This window comes from Lynx canadensis, chromosome B1 (assembly GCF_007474595.2).
Source record: "Lynx canadensis isolate LIC74 chromosome B1, mLynCan4.pri.v2, whole genome shotgun sequence".
NCBI classification, from domain to species: Eukaryota; Metazoa; Chordata; class Mammalia; order Carnivora; family Felidae; genus Lynx; species Lynx canadensis.
In genome coordinates, this window is record NC_044306.2 from 120,137,256 (window position 1) to 120,161,039 (window position 23,784).

The following is a 23,784-nucleotide window of genomic DNA, read 5'->3' on the forward strand; positions in this document are numbered from 1 at the left end:
ATTTTATACTATGTAAAGCATTATTTATTCTGTGTCCATGTGCATGTGTGTGTGTGTGTGTGTGTGTGTGTGTGTGTGTGTGTGAGTGTGAAGCATCAACTATTATTACTCATTTATTTTAGTTTAACTAAGTTCAGATAGCAAAATTTAAAGTACAGAAACACTTAAATGTCACTGATTACAATTGCCATTATTTTCTTAATTCTCTTTACTTCTATTGAAAAAAAAATCTTTTTAATGTTTATTTATTGGTTTTGAGAAAGAGAGCAAGCATGAGTAGGGAGGGGCAGAGAGAGAGGGAGAGAGAAAATCCCGAGCCCAATGTGGAGCTCGAACACATGAACCAGGAGATCATGACCTGACCGAAAATCAGGAGTCAGACACTTAACCAACTGAACCAACCAGGTGTCCCACTACTATTAAAATTTTTTAAATGAATTAGTTGGGTTAAAAAAAACACAGACATATTTGGAAGGGGTGAAATGTGTAAATTTTCTAAAGGAGTTCTATGGCAGAAGAGGGATATTATGGGATTTACTGTCAAAAAGGGACTCACAGACACACTCAGAATTACATTTCACACCTTGAGACTGGAGCATATATTTACCTTTCTGAACCTTGTCACAGAGAAGGTAAATTTCTTCCCCTCCAGTTACACATCCAGCTGTCCTGTCCATTCTTACAATTTTCAAGTTGGACGCATTGGGGGCTTCTGTCCACAGGAGAAAAACAACAAACATCATGGTTTATCCTCAGCTTCACAAGCCAGTCTCTTATGGGGAATCCTGCTCTTAGCACACATTAACCAAAAGAAAGTTTAAATAGTTTATTGTGACGAGCATTAATATACAGAATTGTTTAATCAATATGTTGTACATGCTAAACTAATATAACACTGTATGTTAATTATACTTTAATTAAAAAAACAAATAGATGCTTTCACTCATATCGCTTTAACAAGGATACAAATAAAACAAAAAAAACCTTCGCAAGTCTTCAGAAGTCTTCACTTCTTGAGCATGGATCATTCATTACCACTCAAACAGATGGGGCAGAAAGAACAGTGTTTGTTTCTTCTACTAACACAGTAAGAAAGATTCATACAGAAAGAGAAAGAGTTTTTCTGATGTTTCAGGAAGTTCCAAACCAATGGATTCGTGGAATTTCATTTGGGTCAAGACCTTCAATTATTTCCATGATACCGATATACTATTTATAAGAGTCTTAAAAATGTAGAAAAAGCACAATTTTCTTAAATTATTTATACATCTTTATTTTACAGAAAAGAAAAATGGAGCTGTAATATTTCTTTTCCCCAGACTAAATTAGAATTCTGTGTGGTTAGGGGCAAAAGTTTCTTGTGGAAATAGTACAAAGCTTCCTTTTTTTTTTTTTTTTTTGCTCCCACAGCTGCATTTAAGGTGATCTTTAGTATACAAGTCTACATCATATTATAACTCTTTCACTTCCCTTCAAACTTGTTGAAATTAGAGAAATCAGTTAGCTGTTGTACTAGAGGCATGGAGTTTTCTACTTAGACCAAACTCTATAAACTTTCAGTGAGCCTCAATATCATGCTTGCAGGCTCTTTTGAAATATTTGCTCAATAAATCCTGTACATAGCAAACAAGAAATCTGCATGGTAAATGCTGAAGACCATTGTAAAACTTTTTTAAAAAGTTCTAGAATTTTGAAGCCATGTACTATCTATGCTACTCATTCAGCTAACCTTCCTATCTTGATAAAAGCTGTACTATGTAAGAATGAAGATGGACTAGAATAACAGTTGTTTTTATTGACATCCCTTTAGAGCCTCAGTGAAAAATATTGAGATATTTTTCTATCTGAGAGTACCAACAGTATAGGAATTCATAAATAATAAAAGATTTGCCATTGTGAAATGGCATGTAAGAGACCAACATGCACATGTGAGGAAGGGTAACCATATTTATTGGGCACCTCATAGCATTCACTTCTAATCTAGACATCAACTTTTTTTTTAAGTTTGTTTATTTATTTATTTATTTATTTATTTATTTATTTTTTACCGTTTTTATTTATTTGTGAGACAGAGAGAGACAGAGCATGAACGGGGGAGGGGCAGAGAGAGAGGGAGACACAGAATCAGAAGCAGGCTCCAGGCTCTGAGCCATCAGCCCAGAGCCCAACGCGGGGCTCGAACTCATGGACCGTGAGAGCGTGACCTGAGCTGAAGTCAGACGCTTAACTGACTGAGCCACCCAGGCGCCCCAAGTGTATTTATTTTTGAGAGAGACAGAGAGAGAGAGAGAGAGAGAGAGAGAGAATCCTAAGCAAGCTCCTCGCTATTAGTGCAGAGCCCGACACAGGCTCGATTCCACAAACCAGGAGATCATGACCTGAGCTGAAATCAAGAGTCGGACCCTTAACTGACTGAGCTACCCAGGCGTGCCTAGACATTAACTTTTTAAGCTAGAATGTAGCATTCCCATTTTGTAGACAATAAATGTGAGGCTCCGAGTGATTAAATTACTTGTCCTGGGACTTTGAGCTAGTAACTGCCAATGGTAGGGTTAGAAGTCGGTGCTTAATGCTACACCAAGCTGCCTCCTGTTAGAATTCAAGGACTCACTGCTGTCATAGATGGCATCTGATACCACGGGTTCCAGGCGCCTTGTGAAGCTGCCGGTGCTATCTGGGAGAAAAGCTGTAAACATGAGCCGCACCACGCTGAGGTCCATCTCCTTTGTCTGCTGAAGAGCTGCCTGGCGGATGATTTCCTTTTCCCGATCTAGGACCATACAGCACCGTGCATTCATACCCAGGGAAAGAGTAAAGTGAGCACATTTTAGATGAGATGCTTTTGTAAAGCCCAAATAAAGAACAGAAGTTAAAATAACTCTATTTTTTCTTTTGCAAGTATTTGTATTGCTAATAAAATTTAAAAAATTGTCTCATTTATATCACCCATATTAAAGGCATCAAAAGAAGACCTGGATTTTCTCTGGATTACAGTAAAAACTGTCCTCTGTGTATCAAATTACCTCTGTTCTTCTTCTTTTTTTTTAAGTTCATTTATTTTTGAGAGAGAGGGAGAGAGACAGCGAGAGCACAAGCAGGGGAGGGGCACTGAGAGGGAGAGGGAGAATCCCAAGCAGGCTCCGCGCTGTCAGCACAGAGCCCGAGGCAGGGCTCAGATCTCATGAACTGTGAGATCATGACCTGAGCCGAAATCAAGAGTTGGACACTTGGACAGAGCCACCCAGGTGCCCCTAAATTGCCCCTCCTCTTTCTTATCTTCCCCTGACCTCTCCTTTTTCTCCCTACAATTATAGTTAAAGACAGAAAAGATGTGACATAATGGAATGCAACAAGCTGATTACACATCAGTTGTATTGCAAGCTGTGAAAATTAAGTATTCCAAAAGCTCTGTGAGCACAGGGACTACGTTCATTCCACAGTGCCCAGCACAGTGCCTGGCACAAAGCAGGTACTCAAAAAGTGCTTCTGGAGAAAGTGAATGACTCAACTGCATTTGACTCCTCCTTTGTCTCCTGGTGGAGCTTTTGTGCTGATGGATATAGTCATATTTAACTTACTACATCATCAGGGGTGATAATTCAAGTGGTGAGTACTATAAAAGAGCTACAGATGAAGAGGTATGGAATTGCAAAGGAGGGGAGCATACAGAGGCTTTGGAACAGAGGAGATGTATGTTCTAAATCTTGAAGGGATGGTACAACTTGAACTCATGAAGAGAGTAAAGGAAGGCATTCCAGGAAGAGGGAGCAGCAAGAATAGAAAGAATGTACCATGGTGAGGAAGTGAGAAATCATGGTGCCTCTGTGGAATAACTCAGTTTGACAAGAAGGTATGCAGTGGGAAACAGTTGGAAATGCAGACTGGGGCCAACTTACAGAATTGGGATTTTGTAGGCAGCAGGGCAATACTGAGCGGTGGTGAGGTGTAGGCTGGTCACAGGGTATACACTGGATCACAAGTGGGGAGGGACAGAAGCAGAGCAAGGAAAATGGAGTGAGGAGTGGAGAGTGCAAGAGAGTACGGAAGAGCAGGGCCACAGACTAGAGATGCAACACAGGCAAGAAGGGTTCAGAGGTGATGGGAAGGTTTTGGGTCTGGATGTCAGAACATGTTCAGTGGAAAAACAGTGATCGATTTGGGGTTGCCGGAGTAGGAGGTGATCACAGGATTACCAGACCAATGGGCAAGGTTTAAAAGCAGACACTTTTGTACATGTGGTAGGACAAGGATTGGAGTTGAAAGAGAAAAATACAGGTAAAAGCAGGAAAATATAAAATCATAGCATTTGTATGAGAAAGAGAATAGTTTATGATGTGCCTGAAGAGCCCAAAGAGATTCCTTACCATAAGGTGAGCGGGGGAAGGCAGAAGAAGAGGTGTTCTTTGAACTAAGTGTTGAACTATGAACTGGGTTTGACAGGCTGGAAAGGGCAGGGTGGGATGTTTTAGGTAGGTACCTACAGAGGTATGAATATGCATCAGGTATCGGGGGGGGGGGTAGTGATGGGGAGAGGTGGGTACATGATGGAATTGGAGATGAATCTGGAAAGGTGGCTGGGGCCAGACTGAGAGCGTTGTGTACCAAGCTAGGGAGATACAAATTTTATTCTAGAAAATAGCAGGATGCCATCAAAAGGTTTCTGAGCAGGGAAGGTGTGGTGGTGGTGGTGGGGGGCACTAAAGTCTGGGAGAAGGAGAAACATGAGGCACACAGAGGAGCACCTGGTCTACACACAAGCCAAGGAGAGCCTGATCTTGAAGGATCAAGGTTGGTGGCATGGCACTCACCTGTGAGCTGCCGGTCTCCTCCGCCTTCTGCTTGCAAATAGGCAAGATCAGGATGTACCAGAAGTCCGGGATTGTAGCCCTTTGTACATGCCTCTGTCATTCGTGCTTCCAGTGTTTCAAATACTTTTTTCTTTGTCACATGAAGTATACCTAAGTTTGCAAAGCTGGAGAAAAAGGCAGAAACAGCCACAACAAGCACTAAAAGTTAGGCAGTCAATGACTAGAGTCTGGTTTCACTTTAGCAAAATGGCTTTTAAAAAACACACAGGCCTCAATCACTGGAGCCCACACTGTAATCAAACACATTACTATTTCTACAGTGAAACATATAGAGTAGACTTACCAAGGAATAATAAAGACTATAAACCACCACACATCGGGTCAGATTGGGTTTTGCCACCAAATGAGTCTGTGGTGAACTCAGCAAAATCTTTTGGTTTTCAGAGTTTATTAGATTTTCAAATGATGATTAAGCGAGTAGGGTATGTGTGTGTGTGTGTGTGTGTGTGTGTACATACATATACATATACACTACTAAGGAAGTTTTACCTAGACTCATTTTAAACTATTTTCTAGGACAGTTGTTTAAATTTTTTTTTAAATTCTGAATACTGTACTAACTTATCTAAAATTTTTTTAAAGAATAAGAATAATATTATAACTCAAAGAATTTTTTTCTTTTGGCTCATCTTTGGCTTTCTGGATAGGATTTAAAGTCTACATGGAGTCCCATCTTCTGTTGGGTGATCTGTGAGACTGGAATTATTACCACTAGAATGCCATCGAATTCTCCATGTTTTCAGGATGGAGCACTTTTATCTCATGAAGCCTACATACCTATAGAACAAAACATTTTAATAAGCTAAATAAAGCAATTTAAGGGATTTTGGAGAAATTATATAAAATACTCCAGCCACTAATTTTTAAAGTTCATGAAACAAAAAAGTATATTCAATAAACATAATACAACAAACAAAAAAGTACTTTACCAAGGAGACCCATTCATTCAACAAATATTTGTTCAGCTCCTTATTAGTGCCAGGCAGTGTCCTGGATGCTTTTGTCAGCACTCAGGAATCCCTCCTTCCATAGAATTTATGTGCTAGTGTAACCAGAAAGAAGAAACAAATAGAGAAGCAAATTTTACGGTATAATTGAGAAGGCATTAAGAGTACCAAGAAATAAATAAATAAAATAAATAAATAAGGTGGGAACAGAGAAAAGGAAAGGTACACTTAGAAGACATGATGCTTTAAAGTAGGGATAGGCCAGAGAGGGTGTCACTGAAATGATGACAAGTAAGCAATGACTGAAAGAAGGTGAGGGAAAAGATGTGGATATACGGAAGAAAAGTATTCAAGGTGGAAGGAGTAACAAGTTCAAAGACCCCGAGGGAGGACCATGACTGGTGTTTTCGGAAGACAATAGCAAGGAGGCCAATGCTGCTGGAGGAAAATCAGCAAGAGGCCAGTAGTAAGTGAAAAGTTAAAAGAGCCGGCGAGCCTGTGCGGCTCAGTCAGTTAAGCATCCAACTCTTGATTCTGGCTCAGGTCACGATCTCATGGTCGGGAGATCGAGCCCTATGTTGGGCTCATGCTCAGCGCAGAGCCTGCTTGGGATTCTCTCTCCCCCCCCTCTCTCTTTGCCCATCTCCCGATCTCTCTCTTTTTCTCAAAATAAATAAATAAACATTTAAAAACAAAAAGAAAAGTTCAAAGAGCAAAGTGGGGGCACAGATCTTTTAAAGCCTTGTAAGCTTTTGCAAAGACTTTTCTTTTGCTCTGGCTTTTATTCAGAAAGAAAGAAAAAAGATTAGTAAGGGAAAGACAGAAATATTGTAACAACTGGACTAGATGAAACAAAGACAAAGATAGTCTAAGATAATAAGGACTAAGATGGTGTGGGAAGACCAGATGAACTAGGCGAAGAAAATATAGAAGGTGACACGTGTCCAGACAGTGATAGAAAAAAGTAGGACATGATCGTGGCATAATGTATAAATTTATTAAATCGCTATGCCGTGCACCTGGGACTAATGTAAACATTGTGTGTCAATTATACTAAAAAAGAAAAAGTAGAATAGCTGAGACACACAGAGAAGAAAACAGACCAAAAGAATATAAACTCCTGAGGGCAGAGATCTCTGGTGCCTAAAAGAGTGCCTGACATATGGGTGTCTAACACGTGTCTGTTGAATAAATGAATGCATGAATTAGCACAGCACAGAAAAGGTGCAATGGGACATGATGACATGCCTGGAGGCACAGGTAGTTTTTTAATAGAAACAACACCTCCATCTTTTGGCTTTTTAGGCTGGACTCCTATATACAACATGTACCTCCATATAGGTAATGACACTGGCAAACATCTGTTACACTTTACCACATATAAAGTGATTTTCATGCACATTATTTAACTAATCCCCGTGAAAAAGGCATCATCCTTATGTGAATAACTTATTTACTCTGGTAATAAATGGAACAATATAGAAGCCAGTCTTCTGTTTCAGATAATGATGGGAGTAACAGAGACCAGATTGAGTCTTTCACCTTACATAACATAAAACATATGAAAAAATGGTTTTCCAACACTGAACAATGGCAGCACAGGACACTGATCCTTAAGAGATCAACTAAGGTGAATCCTACAATTATGCCGGTTTAATGCCTAGAGTTTTCTGACTGCAGCATAGGAAGGGAGACTCTAAACAGACCTGGCCATCTCCTCGAGTTTGGAGATTGAGTTAAAAATCTGAGAAGGCCAAAGGGGCCAGAATTCACAGGCAGAGAACCAGAGAAGAGCCACACACAGAGAGATACTCAGAGATGTACACAGGTTTTGCCTTGAGTCTTCAGCTAAGTACTGATTGGAGATGTGTGTGATGAAACAACCCAAGGCTGAGGAAAAATCTAAACAAAACAAGAAAAACAAAAAACAAAAAACAACCCAGAAAGAAGCAGACAAAGATTTCTTGGAGCACACATGGGGCTGGAATAGTTCAAGAAATCTTGTAATACATAAATCATCAGCATGAATATTCAGAAAGTTACTGGCTTTGCAATGGTGTCAAATTAACCCTAAAGGCTGCCCCTGTTTCCCTAACAAAGCTTAGAAGTAAGTCTAGGAAGGATAAAACTGCTCCCAAATTTAATTTCTATCAATGTTCAAAAACATTCAAAGGCATACAAAAGAAAGAAAGAAAGAAAGAAAAGAAAAAGAAAAAGGACAGCATGCAACAATCCAAAATTCAAAATGTCTGCCATTCAATCAAAAATTATCAGGCATGCAAAAAATAGGAAAATACAACTCATAATGAGGATAAAAATCGATCAATAGCAACAGATCCAGATGTGAGACAGAACACAGAATTTAAAGACACATACATTGAAATAGCTATTATGGATATATTGTATAGGGTCAAGATAATAAAAACCTTTAGAATATTAAGGAGACACATGGAAGATATTAAAAAAAAGACCTCCAACAAACCTATAGAGACGAAAAAACTGCAATGTCTCAAAAGAAAAATATACTGAATGGAATGAAAAACAGATTAGACACTACAGACAAAAGGATTAGTGAACTTGAGAACACAGTGATAGAATTGTTCAAAATGAAACACAGGAAAAAGAACAAATTTTAAAAAGAACAGGTCTCCAGTGAGCTGTGGGATAATTTTAAAAGCCAAATACACATGTAATTGGTGCTTCAGAAGAGGAAAATGAGGAGTGGATGGAAAAAATATTTTGGAAAGTAATAGCTGACAAGTTTAAAATTTATTTAAAAAAACTATAAACCCAGAGATCCAAAAATCTCAATGAACCCCAAGCACAAAAAACATGAAGAAAACTACATTAATGCCCATTTAATCAAACTGCTTCAAATTAGTGAGGAGAAAGGAAAAACTAATAGAGAGAAAATCTAGAGCTGATAGAGAAGATATGGCACTTGATGTGACGAGGAACAAAATATCAGGAGGGCGCAGACCTCTTGATGGAAGCAAGGCAAAAGCCAGAACACCTATGGGGTAGCATATTTTCAGAATGTGAAAGAAGAACTCTGTCAACTTGGAATTCTATATTCTTCAAAAATATCTTTCTAAAACAGAGACAAAATAAAGAGGTTATAGACGTTTGATAACTGAAGAATTGATCAGCAGCAGACCAGCAGTAGAAGAAAAAGGAGAGGAAGGGCTTCAGGAAGAAAAAAATGGCACCAGATAGAAATCTTGACCTATGAAACAGAATGATGAGCACTGTAAATGATAAATACATGTTTAAATATAAATACTTTTTTCCTTATTTAAAATTTCTTTTAAAAGATAATTGAGCATAGGGGCACCTGGGTGGGTGGCTCAGTTGGTTAAGCGTCCGACTTTGGCTCAGTCATGATCTTGTGGTTGACCAGTTCGAGCCCCATGTCAGACTCTGTGCTGACAGTTCAGAGCCTGGAGCCTGATTCGGATTCTGTGTCTCCCTGTTTCTCTGCCCCTCCCATACTCATGCTCTGTCTCTCTCTGCCTCTCAATAATAAATAAATGTTAAAAAAGAAAAGATAATTGAGCATTAAAAACAAAAATAAAAAACAATATATTGTGGAACTTATCACATATATAGATGTAAAATAGAGTACAGAATAGCACAAGGGCCGAGAGGGGAAACTGAAGTGTTGTTCATATATGATATATGAAGACACACAGTGTTACTCAATGGGAGACTAAGATAAGTGAAAGATGTATATAGCGTAACAAGCTGTAAAACAACTTCTAAAAACTATAGAGGTATAAACCAAAAGGAAGATAAAATAAAATCATAATTAATCTAAAAGAAGGCAGAAAAAAGAGGAAAAGGGGAACAAAAATCAGACGTGACAAGCAGAAAACAAATAGCAAGAGGGTAGAATGAAACACAGCTCTATGAGTAATCAGATTAAATACAGATTAAACACCTCAATTAAAAGGCAGAGAGCATCAGATGGAATAAAAATAATAAGACCCAACTATATGCGGTGCATATTTACTTTGAATATTAAGACACAAACAGCTTAAAACTAAGAGGATGGAAAAAAAAAATGTTCCAAGCTAAGGTTAATCAAAATAAAGCTGAAATAGGTAAAATAGTATCAGTCAAGGTAGATTTTAGAGCAAAAATATTACCAGGGATAAAAGAGGGTCATCTCATAATGATAAAGGGATCAATTCATTGAGTGGACATAAGAATCCTAAATGTTTATGTATCTAATAAAAGAACTTCACAATACAAGAAGCAAAATCTTACAAACCGGAAGAAGAAATAGATATATCTATAATTATAGTCTGAGATTTCAACACCCATCTGTCAATAATTTCTAGAACAAGTAGTGGGAAAGTCAGTAAGGATACAGAAGACTTGAACAACACTATCACACAACTTGACCTGACATTTTAGAACATGCATTCAGCTTGATTAGACTAGTCATTCTTTTTAAGTGCACAAGGAACATTTACCAAGACATAACATATTCTGATCCATAAAGCAAGTCTCAATAAACTTAAAAGGACAGAAATCATACAAAGTATCCTCTTAACAGTATTGAATTAAATTAGATATCCATAAATGAAAGATATCTAGGCAGGGGTATATTTAAATGAAGATGGAGTAATTAATTGTTGAAGCTGGGTGATGAGTACAATGGGGATTCATTATGCTATGCTTTCTACTTTTGTTTATGTTTGAAAATTTATAGAATAAAATGTAAAAGAAAACAAGAGTGGACATTATTATTAAAAAACAGCACATGCAACTTAAAAAATCGAGACTCATAAACGTTAATACATGGGAATTCAAGATGATACAGCCACTTTGGAAAACAATATGGTAGTTTCTTATCAAGACAAATGGACTCTTAGCATCTGTCCCTTCATTTTCACTCCTCTGTATTTACCCAAGCGCCCCAAAAATGAAAACTTATGTTCACACAAAAAGCGGTTCTCTCATCCAGAATGGAAAATAAACTTCGTGTCCTTTAGCAGGTGGATTGATAAACAGACTATGATACATCAATACAATGCAATACTACTTAGTAATGAAAAGGAATAAGACCGCTGATACACACAACAACCTGGAGGAATCTTAAATGCATGATGCTAAGTGAAAGAAGCCAGACTCAAAAAGGCTACATATTGCATGATTCCATTTGTATGTCATTCTGGAACATTCCTATATGTATAGGAGACAGATCAGGAGTTGCCATGGGCTGGACTGCAAGGTAGAGCTGACTCTAAAGGGGCACACAGGATTTTGGGGGGCAATGGTACTATTCTATACCTTCCTTGACTGTGATTCTTATTTGAGTACTTGTCAAAATTCATAGACCTGTACACTTTAAAGAGTTAATATTAGAGGCACCTGGGTGGCTCAGTCGATTGATTGGCTGACTTCAGCTCAGGTCATGATCTTGCAGTCTGTGAGTTCGAGCCCTACGTCAGGCTCTGTGCTGACAGCTCAGAGCCTGGAGCCTGCTTCGGATTCTGTGTCTCCCTGTCTCTCTGCCCCTCCCCCGCTCGCACTCTGTCTCTCTCTCTCTTTCTCTCAAAAATAAATCAAAACTAAAAAAAAATTTAAAAAGTAATATAAAGTGACCAAAGGTGACTTTAATTAGCAGCCAGGTTTGAAAGCCTCTGCACTGTGCCAGATGTTTCCATCATCATCATCACCATCATCATCATCATCATCATCGAACTACTGCTGCCCTCTGGGTTGGTTTGAATCCCCATGTCATTAGGTTGGGATTCTACAGTGGCCCTTCCATCTGGCCCTTCTACCTGTCAGGACTCAAACACTGATTTATAGCTGGCACAAGACTCAAAAGCACCCCTGACTCACAATATATACTTTAATTTGGAAGTTGGACACTTCCAATTTCACTCCATATTTTGTCCATTTCCTCCAAACAGCATCTTTTCTGTGTATTAAGGTTTAATATTATGAAACTGCTAGTAATCGTTTTTGGACCTACAAAACCACCAATTTAATAGCTCATTGACGGAGGCCTTGTTTCTCTTTTATATTTATATATTTACTTCTAGTGCTTACAATTGGTATTTGCTGTAAATATTACTTAAAAAAAAAAAGACTTCACATCTCTCTAAATTAGGGCTGCCAGGAAACAGAGGGTGTGGTGATTATTGGTAAGGAAAGTGGCTTAAAGCAAAGTCAAGTAACAGATAGTTTCCACTGATTGAAAACTTCAGAGAACTAAAATGTTGTTGAAACACATTGTTGACTTTCAAGGTCAAAAATAAAACGCCAAATTAAAATTATTTTTATGAGGACAGACACTAAGAGCTAACTAAACAAATGAGTAAGAAATACGAAGACAAAATGAAAGCTAAATAAAAAAAAAAAGTCTTAAGGTAAAACCCCACAGATTTAAGCACTCAAACCTCCAATCATGCCTTAGTCATCAAAAAATGAGTATTTTAATATGGATAGCAAAATATATTTGAAAATAGAAACTAAATTTTATTGATAAACCTAAAGAAAAGTTAATTCTTTGGTTTTGATAATTTATTTAATTTTGTTTTTATTTTTTTAATTTTAGTTTCAGTATAGTTAACATATGGTTTTGTTGTACAATATAGTGACTTGACAGGTTTATATATTACTCAGTGCTCATCAAGGTAAGTGTACTCCTAATCCCATCTCACCCATCCCCTACCCATCACCCCTCTGGCTTTGATAATTTAAAAGTTATTTATCTCCTCAGTGTCATTTTTTATAGATCCTCTTTGATGTGCTGGATTGGTGCCCTGCTTGTGAATATATACTCTTAACCTAAGCTATATTAATGAAAATAGGTAATCTTGATTCCATTTCTAGTATTGACAAATCTAAGGAATAACTCTGATATCTTCCTAAATTTCTCTCTGTGCTATTCTTACCTACAAGTTAGAACCAAATAATAATAATCAATGACACTCCATAAATAAGTATGTGGCAAGTCTGCTCATGTTATTTGGTAGTATTAGCTAATAGTTCAGACTAGAATTTGTGAGAGGTAAAAGGCCTGGAGATAAACTATGTAACCCAATGCTGATATTGTATAAGAGAAGAAGTTAAAGTGCCCAGGAAGTCATGCAAATTGCCCCCAATCCTACCGTTGAGTGTGACAGAAATGAAAATAGAATTCTGGTTTCCAGACTCCTAGCCTGATATTCTCTCTACTAACATCTAACAGGTTCTGACATCGGAAACTTAAAAAAAATTAAAAAGTAAGAGAGACAAATAAATCACGAAGGAAATATTATATTTTAGGAAACACTGTAAGCATAAGTTTCTCAGCTAAAAATCGATTATAAAAGGAGTACCAGTGTTTCATAGAACACTCTGAAAAGGAAAGTCTACTGAATCTATTGTAACTTTTAAGTGGCATCCTCTTGACTAAATTTCTCAGTGAAACTGTATAGGGTCATAGAATCCCGCATCACTATGATGAGACATCTTGATAACCAAACTTAGGTCGTGTAGATGCTCAAAATGTTTGTTGAATGAATGACTGAATGAATGAGTTCTCCCAACTACAGAACTCCATTACAAGAGAGGAAAGGATTTCCTCCCTTTCCTTAGAAACAGGGAACTTCTACTCCCGCTCGCTGTAGGTCTCAAACTAAATAACCATTAGTTCCTTCTAAAACCCTGGAAGATTACTAAGCCAAGCCACAGAAACACCAAATTATAGACAACATACTGGCAGCTTTATAATAACAAATATTATTAGTAAGGAACTTCATCTATAATTTCCTCTAAAGGCTGTGATTATCACACAGATTAAACAGAACCAACACTTCAAACTGACAGCAGCCTTTTGGGGTAAATCCGCAGAAACACTAAGTGATCAATTAGTCTGAAACTCTGACAATTACCCTGCATTTCAAAGCTCTCCTAGGTCAGTCAGGAACTGTAAAGAGTAGTCCAAAACAGACGAGGAACCAACTGTGACATACAACAGGAAACAGGCCAGTCTTTCAAGAGAATGTTGAAACAAGTTCATATAAAGCACAACAGAATTTTTCAAATCAATTTAAACTTCTTCCTCCAATCTAGAGTCTTTTTTTCCCCCTAACATCAAAAGAATCAGATTTTAGTGACTTAAAAGAAAGCTCTCTCTCTAGGTTTTTCACACTTGAATATTTTCACAGTCAAACAAAGAAATACCTAGGAACATGAAAGTTCAACCTCCCCAATAACAACCAACTTAAAACTTGATCGGAATTCAAAGCCTGAAATGCTACCATCAACTTAATTACAGTTGATATAAATAATTCCTTTCTTTTGAGTGAATAGTCCAGATTAACTGGGATTTTATCATGAACTGTTTAAACCAGCAGTAGAACACCCTAGAAGACATTCTTAAAAATTAAACAAAATTTAAAATTTCTTACTCCTTTTGGGCTGAATTTATTTTGTAATACTTCATTCACTTAAAATTCCTTGTTCTATCTGTCTAACTCTTAAATGAGTATGTCCCTTTGTATTTACATTTCAAGTCTAATGAATGCCAAAACAAATTTGCATTCCTTGGCTTCTTAATCTGAGCACACTTTCTAAACAGCATAGAACTGAAACAATATTTATCTATCTATTTCATGGTTAAAATGTTCACGCTATAAATCCAAACTCATTAGTTCATTAAAAGAATCATCAAGGTGTTTATTTTTGCCACAGTTAGGTTTCTTCTAATTAGTCCTTATCTTTATCTCCATAAGGAAGATACTGCTGAAAGTGGTACAAATGCTTCATACATGAAGTAACCATAATTTATTATCCCCTCTGGGCCACTTTCGAAAGGGGGTGCTATAAATAATTTGGCCAGGACCACAGGTACAAAGTCAGGAAAACCCAGACATGTGGGTAATCTTTCTCCTGGGAGTTCAAGTGAGAACTCACCTTTTCATTTTAAGGCCCTCTGAGGATCTTGGGCAGGTTCCTAATAAAAGGGGTGTGTTCCAAGTCTTCGGGTGCCATGTTTATCTGATCATACCTTCCAAGGTATCATCCACCCTCACTTACCCGACCACCATGTCCTTGGGTCCGGCGGTTACAGTGCAGATCCCGTCCTCACAGTGTTTTCCCACCAGGCTGTGTGCATGCAGGTGGATGTTTTTTCCGTTTGTGACCAACTGAACAATAACCTTTGCAGGTCCCACATAGTTGCAGATCTATACAAGAAGCACATTGAAAAAGTTAGTACATCTGACTATACTGCACCGTGGAAAAACACTTAAGACAAACCAGTAAGTATAAAAAGTACGTGATACAATATTAGGCATACCTATACATATAGGACCAGAGCTCCACTTTTCAAACTAGGTGAGGAGCAAATGGTGGGATGGAGATCAATTAAAATGCTAATGCCGGTTGTTAGTTGTGTGTGGAGAGGATACACTCCCGCAGCAGGCCATTTCTAATGCTGCATGTACTGTTAAAGTTGGAATAGCACATCTCGGCTGCTGTGTAGCCATGAAGCGTCCCTTTCCTACTAACCAAGAACACACTTCATCTGCACCCTCATCACAACGGCCAGCCATGAGTGCTGGGAAAAGATCCCTGAGAAGGGATTTGGGACTGATGGATTGATGGAAATAGAAGGAGACAGAGGAGTAGAAACAGTGTACCTCAAGTCTCTGCCATGAGGTTAGGCAGGAGGTGGAGTCTTGCCAGGGAAGGGGCTCTGAAATGTCCTTGGTCAGGACACATCAGCCTTTGGCAGCGCTCTCTGCTATGAGCTCTGACAACTGAGTTACGTATATTCAGGTCGCAGTACGTCAATTCAAATAAATGCACTTCCTACGTGCAAATCCTTAGATCTGACACCTACTTAGCGCTTGTCTTATAAAACCATATTTTTCCACTTAAGATAACTCATCTTTTTAATTGTTATGCCTTTAAAATGATGACAACAGCAATAAAAAGGAAGTAGCATGGAGAAAATGGCATTTTAAAGCAAAGACAGCTTGGACACCCTTTCTCGTCTAGTTGGTCCTCCAGCCCCCTATAGCAAGTAGACCACAGATTCCTCCCTTGAGAAAGCCCCAATATTAAAATCATACTAACAGAATAGACCAATTTGCCTTATTTTTACTTTTCTGAATCCCACAAGGCAGAATTCTGTGATAAATTCAGCCAAACTATTGGAAATGCACTATACTTCCTCAAAGGGTAACCAGGCACCCTGGTTTGCCTGGGACAGGGTGGGGGGTGGGGTTCCCAGGGCTTTCAGGCTAACACTGGGAAGAGTTCGTCACCCTATTTCCTTAGCTCATATTTTCTCCCTTTGAGGGAGTGAGTGAACCTAAATCCAGGATCTCCCAACCATATGATCATTAGAGATATTTTAATCTGTACAAGCAGCCCATAGCTTGGAAGGAAAAGAGAGTGGACAGGAATCCCATCTAGCCACGAATCCTTGATGTAAGTCTTTCTGACATAAACTTGAGGAAGAACCTACACTTGCCAATTGAATTTCTTGGAAAAAGACAGAATCCCTTACAACCAGTCTACTTCTATAAATACCATCAAACAGATCCATATTCCATTGAGGCAAGGTTTTGTTAGGATTTTTTCAGTATGGATTTTTTTTTTTCCCGCAGTCCAAACTCTCATTGCAAGAGTTGAGAAGAAGTTGATCAGGGCTGGGACCGTTTGGCAGAGGGTTTGGGGGAGAGAAGTTTCCTGCCCTGAGCAAAGGACAGAATCCTTTCTAATCAACAGTGCAGCTCCCCTCGAAAACCCTAGGGCCTCTTTGCCCGAACTTTGGCCCAGAGCTGCTGCTAAAGTTTGCTTTCAAACCCTGTAATGCTCCTTCCCAAGAAGTGGCCTTCTGTCCTTGCAGAGCAAACTCATCACAAAGAACGTTAAGGATTAAATTTGTTTTAGACCACCAGCTCAAAGCACAAATAAAGAATTTCTTAAATAGGTACAGCACTTAAAAAAGCCTTCTGGGCATACAAATAATTATGAACTTGGTTGCTTTCCCTTTTAAAAGATGTAGAAGAAAGCCTCTGTCCTTCAGGACAGGACAGGACAGGGAATGAAAAGTTCTGGGTTTGCCCCAAAACTGGCTGTTGTGCCTGCATACCCCCTGGATTGCCGATGCCAGTTCAGGGCCGTGGTGTCAACATGTGAGATCAGCCTTTGTTATGATGACATATTCTACAGGGACTTCTTTAGCAGTAAATGAACAGTGAAAAGCACTAAATAGACCATGTAATTGCACTTCTAAGTGCATGGAGCACAGAAATGCAACAGTGTAAGGCATGATGAAATGCTTCACTTGGGTGAAATCAGGGAGGCTTTCCACCTAAGCAGAACATCGGAAGGAATCCAGCGATCAGAGCCCCATCGCTCTGGATAGTGGGACCCTTCAATGTCCCCACTGGGAAGGAATCAGTCACAAGCCCTGAAGGAAAGAGTGGGAGGTGTCCTCAAAAAGTACTCACATCTTTTTCTTGCTATTACTTCATGAGCGAAGGGTGGCAAGAATGAGGAACTGAGTAGTCTCTGAGGTAAAAGGACCTGAAAAAGTTGCCAGTGACTAATGTGCAGTTTGATCCATTTGAAAGACTTCAGGTCAGCATGGCATCATCTGGTTTTTACATCGACCACAGGGCAACGACAGGGAGGCCCCTGGGTTTTGTGGACTTTCCAAAATACTGACTGAAAGAAGAAAGCTGAAGTGCGGGGACAGAAAAAAAATGATACTATTTTCAGGTTATGTGGCAGATGAAGAAAATGGAATTCTACCTTAGAGGAGGGTGTGTTTCAGAGAATGCCACCATGACTGAGAGCTATTTGCAACTGATTCAGAAATTTGTGTCTTCTACAGAGAATTTGGTTATTTTTATTCAGCCTCCCATTTACTTCTTTGAATAGTGGTTCCCTTGAAAATTACCTTTACAGAAAGCAACTGTATCTGCCAGGAAGGCTGGGTTTATTTTTGAAAGAGTCTGAACATAGCAGGCTCTTAAATGCTAAGAGCTTAAATATAAGTTAAGCTTTTCAGTGAAAGCGAGGGAGACAAAGGTGAAAATGTGAGTAATCAGCTACCGAGAGACACTGTAAGCGTGTACTCCAGGGGCAGACTGGCTAGGTTTGAAGACAGTTTCACCATTTACTAGCTGTGTGACCTTGGGCACTATTTGGTTCCTCGTTGTAAGGATTAAATATGTTAGAGTCTTTAGAACATGGCCCAGCAAATAAGAGCAATATGCAGTGTTAACTATTATCTTCTCGATCCCTGTAATGGACTCCCCTCCCTGGAGATATTAGATACACCTGCCCTGAGGTGATTTTTTAAAAAATTCTGTCTTTAAAGACCAATTCGGGCCACTTTTATTCCTAGGGTAAGTTCCCCCTCCATCCCCCCCACCCCTCACGTGACATATTTTATTGGGCTTTGTTAATTTTCTAATAATTGTGTTATTACAGTAACAGCTATCATTCTTGGAGGTGCTCAGGATTTCTCAGCTCCCTTGATGAAATTAAGCCTTTCTTCCAGGAGCTTTATGACTCAATACCTACTGATGACCACGGGCTTTTTGAGTAAAAACCAGAAACCTAGTGTCGCAGATAATACCAAACTGAGTCAAATCACCTCCTTTTATTTCAAGTTACTCTGACATGCTCTAGCAAAGTTCATACTGGTTCTTAAGAGGTGATTAACTAGGCTGAAATTTTCTTGGAATTAGAATTTGAAATGTCCAGTTTACTTACTAAGTAAATTTGACCACATCACTCTGGCAGAAGAGTCAACATGAATGTATGATGGTGACACATGAAGTAGGTCTTTTCTGCTTAGTTTTTCTCATGAAGGGATGATGGTGATGATGATAATTGGTGGGAAGAAGGAGGAAAAACATCCACAATTTTCAAACAGAAATCTACACTAACTTTACTTGCATACTTTGTCCTCTACTGCTAAAGCAGCAGAGCAGAGCAATGTGATTAAATCCAAGAGCTCTTAAGTCATGCTGCCAGGCTCAAATCCCTCTGCTGCCACTTATCAGAGCCGGGTCAACAGGGAAAGATGGTTAACATCTCTGGACATCAATTTCTCCATCTTTAAAATGAAAGGAACAATGCAGTTGATTTCACAAATTGTTTGAGGATTAAGTGAGTGAATACATCCCTTGGCACCTAATGGGATTAGCAAACTCAAGGATAAACCCATTCTCCTCTCCAGGCTATTACTTCACTGATAACCAAAAATGTACCCATTTATTCAGTATTTATTAGGCTTCTTCTAAGTTTCATGCACTGCATGCAGTAGGTCAGGGAGTGAAGGGATAGATACAACGTGAGTGCAAAACAGATAGAACTTCTGTTCTTATGGGAATTAAAGAGCGGGGCTGATACTACTCAAAGAATCTCACAAAGAAATGTAAATGCCTAACTGTGAAGCCCTTACAAAAGACATACATAATGGGGATTTGACCTGATCAGGAAGTCAGAGACAGCTTCCTGAAGGAGTAATGAGGGCTGAGCTCTGAAAGAAGGGCAAGAGTGTAACAAAGGAAGGTGTGGGTGGGAGACAAGGAGCTGAGAAGAGTGTTCCCAGTGGGGAGAACAGCATGTACAAAGGCACTGTGGTGAGAGTCCCCCTCTTTGTCTCCCCAACCATACTCCTTACTACCTCGGGGGGTGTCCCTCCCTTCTCTTTCTTATTTAGAACCACTCATTCCTCAAAGGTAAGACCTAAATATGAATCTTCCATGGCACTCTCCTCACCGCTCTGACCCACAAAAATCCACTACTGTCCCCTTTTGGGGAGAATGTGATTGGAGTGGGGCAGGAACACCAAATCAACTGATTACAAGAAGGTGGTAACACCAATTGGCAACTAAAGGGTTATTGGCTTATCTCTCTTGCTTGTTAAACTCCCAGAGCACATACACCAATACCTCCTATCATACTGTTCTGGTGAAAGGGAAGGGAGTATGTTTACCCAGCCAATCTTCACATCAGCCCTGTGGGGTCAGTAGAGGTATCCCATTCCACAGCTGAGGGAAGTGAGGCACATTAAGGTGAAGCGAACCGCCATCATTCCCATAACCGGAGTGCTGGGAAGCCTTCTGAAGCCGTCTGTCCAAAGCCACAGCCCACTCACATTTTCCATTACGTTGGCTACTGCTGGCTCAACGACTTTCTCTTTTGTGTGTGTCCAGTCTGCCCAGTGTGGTGCAGCTCTCCCTTGCCTAGTACGGTGCTGGTACGTGACAGCTATTCCTGAATAACCTGTTCGTTTGGTTTTGTTGGTGTGTGTTGTGAGAAAGGAGGTCTCAGGGTCAGTAGTGAGGTGGCAGAAGTACACTTGTCCTCTTGCAAGGCTCCGCATTAAAAAAATCATGCCACAGACATCATTCAACCATGCCCTCATTCTCCCCTGTTCGGTTGCAAGTCAGATTGTAAGACAAGAAGTTGAAGGAGGAGGCACAGGGAGAGGGAGGAAGGAGGAGCATGAAGAGGAGGAAAAGGGGGAGAAAAAGGACAGTAACAGTTTTCATAATATGTCTTCTCTCAGTGATGACAAATCGATGTTATTGTTCTTTATTATCTGTCGAGAACCCAGGGAGTATCGAATAACCTGTATTAAAGGAAATAGGACACAACCACGTCTAACACAGTTTCTGGCGTAGAGTAGGAAGATGCTTGGGGAAGGTTAGTTCTTTCTTTTTCAGGTAAGGGATTTAAAGTTGATCCAATCTGGGATCAAATCGCAGCTCTTTCTTCTTCTACCCATGTGGCCTTACATAAGTTAGGCAACCTCTCTGAGCCTCACGTTCCACATCTACAAAACGGGTCAATGATGTGACCTCAGATGGCTGTTGTGATGTACTGGCACGTGGCCGGTACCACGGAGGCACCAGTTTCTTTTCTTCTCTTTTATTTATAAAGGGCCAATTTCTCCTTAGGTCTCTCGGCAACCCTTTTGGGTAGATAGGGATGGCACTATCATCCTCATTTTGCGGATAAGAAGACAGAGGTTCAGACAGATTAACAAGCAATGTAACCCAAGGTCGAACAGCCAAGACACGGAAGGACCTTGGAATTCGTCCCATGTCTTCTGAACGTGAACTAAGTGAGGTGTTCTTAGGTAGGATAATGTGAAAATATACTCTTTAACACATTCACTGGTGGTGACAGGGTTGTTTCTCCAACAATGCTCCTGGCTTTGCCCTGATTCAGTCACACTCTTTTACTTTGTTTATTGCCCTACTTGTTTGACCAACAACACATATGACTCACATGTTAGGCTGGGATAAGAAAGGCAAACAAACCATGCCATTAAGACAACAAAACATGCTAAGAGGGTGTTATCCACAACACAGAGAGAGGAATAAAATCTCTGTCTACATAAAACTTCGAGTTTTCTGCTTTAAAACTTTAAGTTTTCTGCCATACTTTGACCTAAAAATTTTTTTGTCTGTTCTATTTTAATTTTCAGCTTTATTACATTAAGAGAGCTGCTTATAAATCATGATTCTTTCAGAGAATCAAGTAACACTTTTCTTCAGGAATTGTTAGGACTTGTACCTCAACAGGTGTCATTACCTCATTAACAAATTACAAATAAATCCTTACCCTTCGTATGGCCCAATTATCCATGGCTGCAAAAGAACACGGGAGGAGTACACGATACGTAACTTAGGGTTGAATTATGTTACAAATGTTCACTTATAAGCCAGTTTTTGGGATTTGGGTTTAGGCTGAAATAGTGGCATTCTGGTACCATTTCTTTTCTACATCTCTTACTATCCTCGCTGCACTATGTGCATTCTCAAATTCTTTTGTTGTTGTTGAACAAAGCATGAAATATATAATATCTAGCCCGTCCTTCGAAAAGATATCCTGACTCTTGACCACTTCTCACCACCGTCACTGCTGCTCCCTGGTTTAAAGCCATCATGATCTGTCTCCTTCCCATGCCTGCCCCACTTTCCACTGCCTATTCTCCTGAGCCATCCTGCTCAAGTCAGGTCATGCCAAGTCTTGTCACTCCTCTGCTCAAAGTCCTCCCAAAGTGAAAGCTGTTGAAGCTGAATGATTAGTACAAGGGGACTCATTACGTTGTTCCAAGTATATATGATTAAGATTTTCCATGATAAGAAGTTAAAGAAAAACAACTCCAAGCCCTCCAGTGTCTTTCCATCTTAACAGCCCCGAGTGAACTGACACCCCCACCTCCATTTCCTCTTTGATTTTGTTTCTTACTGCTCCCAGCCAGGCGGCCTCATCGGCCTGCGGGCTGTTCCTGACCTGGCCAGCTCAGCTCCTGCCTGAGAGCTTCTGCACTGCTGTGTCCTCTGCCTGGAACGCCCTTTCCCCGGACACCTGCATGTTCTCTTGCTTTCCTTCAGGCTTTGCAGAAATGCCACTCTCTCAGGGGGACTTTCGTTGCTCACCCTACCCCTGTCTAAACCTGACCACTCCAATCCCTGCATTCCTTGCACCTTTCTTCTGCTTTTTCTTCCTACTAAATACCATTTAATTCACTACACATTTTACTTATATTTTCTCGACTGGAATAGAGGCTCTATCAGAGTAGGGACACTGATTCCTTCCTGGGTAAATCTCCAGTGCCTGAAATATTTGTCACATTGTCAGCATTCAATAATTAATTGTCTAGTGAAGGCACGATTAAATAATTAAGATACAATTAAAATGTTATCCATGGAAGGCAACTGATTAAAACATAAAGAGCTGTATCAAGTAGAAAGTGGAAATAAGGCAATTATATTCCTTCTCTTGTTATTTTGTCTTTTCAAAAAAATAAAATGGCTAGATCCTGGTGTCACCTCTCAAATAGGCTATTTAAATTAGAACACGATTATTATACACCAGGGCAGAACATTAGCCTAAGTTGGTAGAAGGGTGTCTAGGTAGGGGTTGTGGAACCCCAGGATGGCGAGAGGATGGTAACTGCTGAGTGGCAGGAATTCAGGCAGCTGTGGGAAAGTGAAGGGAAGGTCACTCTTAAATCATTTCCCTGGGAAAACCAAGCTAGCAGCTCTTAAAGTCCAAGACACCCCCGCATACTTTCCTCTCTTCATCCTAACTGCTGTTGCCCATAAGGCATTCTTTTGCTGTGCTGGAGTCTTAGCACCTGCCTCAAATCACTATTCTTTGCTTTGTTATTGCCCTCAGGGACCCAGAATTCACATTTCTGGTCCACCCCAATTTCACCGTCCCTTCCTCCTCTTGTGAGAAGGCTCTTTGATGTTCACTCTGGTGACTGACAGGAATAACCACCCGCAGGACTTTATCATGATACAGTACAGCTACACCTGCAAGATCTCAATCTACTGGGCTCCCTTTCAACAAAGAGCACCAGGCTCTGGAGTCAGACAGACCTGGCTCTGAGTCCTGGCTCCTCCCATTCCTAGCTGTGTGCTCCTGTTTACTTAGTCTTTTTGACTGGGTTTCCCATCTGGATAATGTGAATACAAATACATAATCTCTGAATTTTCACAGGGATTAAAGAAGATCATTTAAAGGGTCTAGTACAGTTCTTGATACGTGGCAGGCACAAAATAAAGGACAGCGGTTCTTTTTAAAAAGATTTTTTTAAAAAATGTTTTATTTATTTTTGAGATAGAAAGAGACAGAGCATGAGCAGGGGAGGGGCAGAGAGAAAGGAAGACACAGAATCAGAAGCAGGCTCCAGGCTCTAAGCTGTCAGCACAGAGCCCGACGCGGGACTTGAACTCACGGACTGTGAGATCATGACCTGGGCTGAAGTCGGACGCTTAACTGACTGAGCCACCCAGGTGCCCCTAGGACAGTGATTCTTATTTGTGTCTTCCTGTCTTAAACAGTTTATCTTCAGTTGAGATTTCCTCTCACTTTGTTGAGAAGGTAGAAGCCATTGCATGAGAATCTTTTTAACCTCCCTTCTCCTTATTGCTCCCCAGGCTCAAAGTGTCCCTATTACTTCACAT

General features: G+C 39.8%; 1 protein-coding gene across 2 annotated transcripts in view; it reads right to left on the reverse strand.

Annotated features, from left to right (window-relative positions):
- Positions 1 to 23,784, reverse strand: part of NFKB1 (nuclear factor kappa B subunit 1) — a 118,180-nt gene that overhangs the window by 36,494 nt on the left and 57,902 nt on the right. For both annotated transcript variants that reach the window (XM_030313352.1, XM_030313351.1), the window contains exons 6-9: positions 14,858 to 15,006; positions 4,809 to 4,972; positions 2,612 to 2,770; positions 608 to 712 (exon numbers count right to left, since the gene is read on the reverse strand). In XM_030313352.1, coding sequence (XP_030169212.1) covers positions 608 to 712; positions 2,612 to 2,770; positions 4,809 to 4,972; positions 14,858 to 15,006 — 577 coding nt within the window. The remainder of the gene's footprint in view (positions 1 to 607; positions 713 to 2,611; positions 2,771 to 4,808; positions 4,973 to 14,857; positions 15,007 to 23,784) is intronic.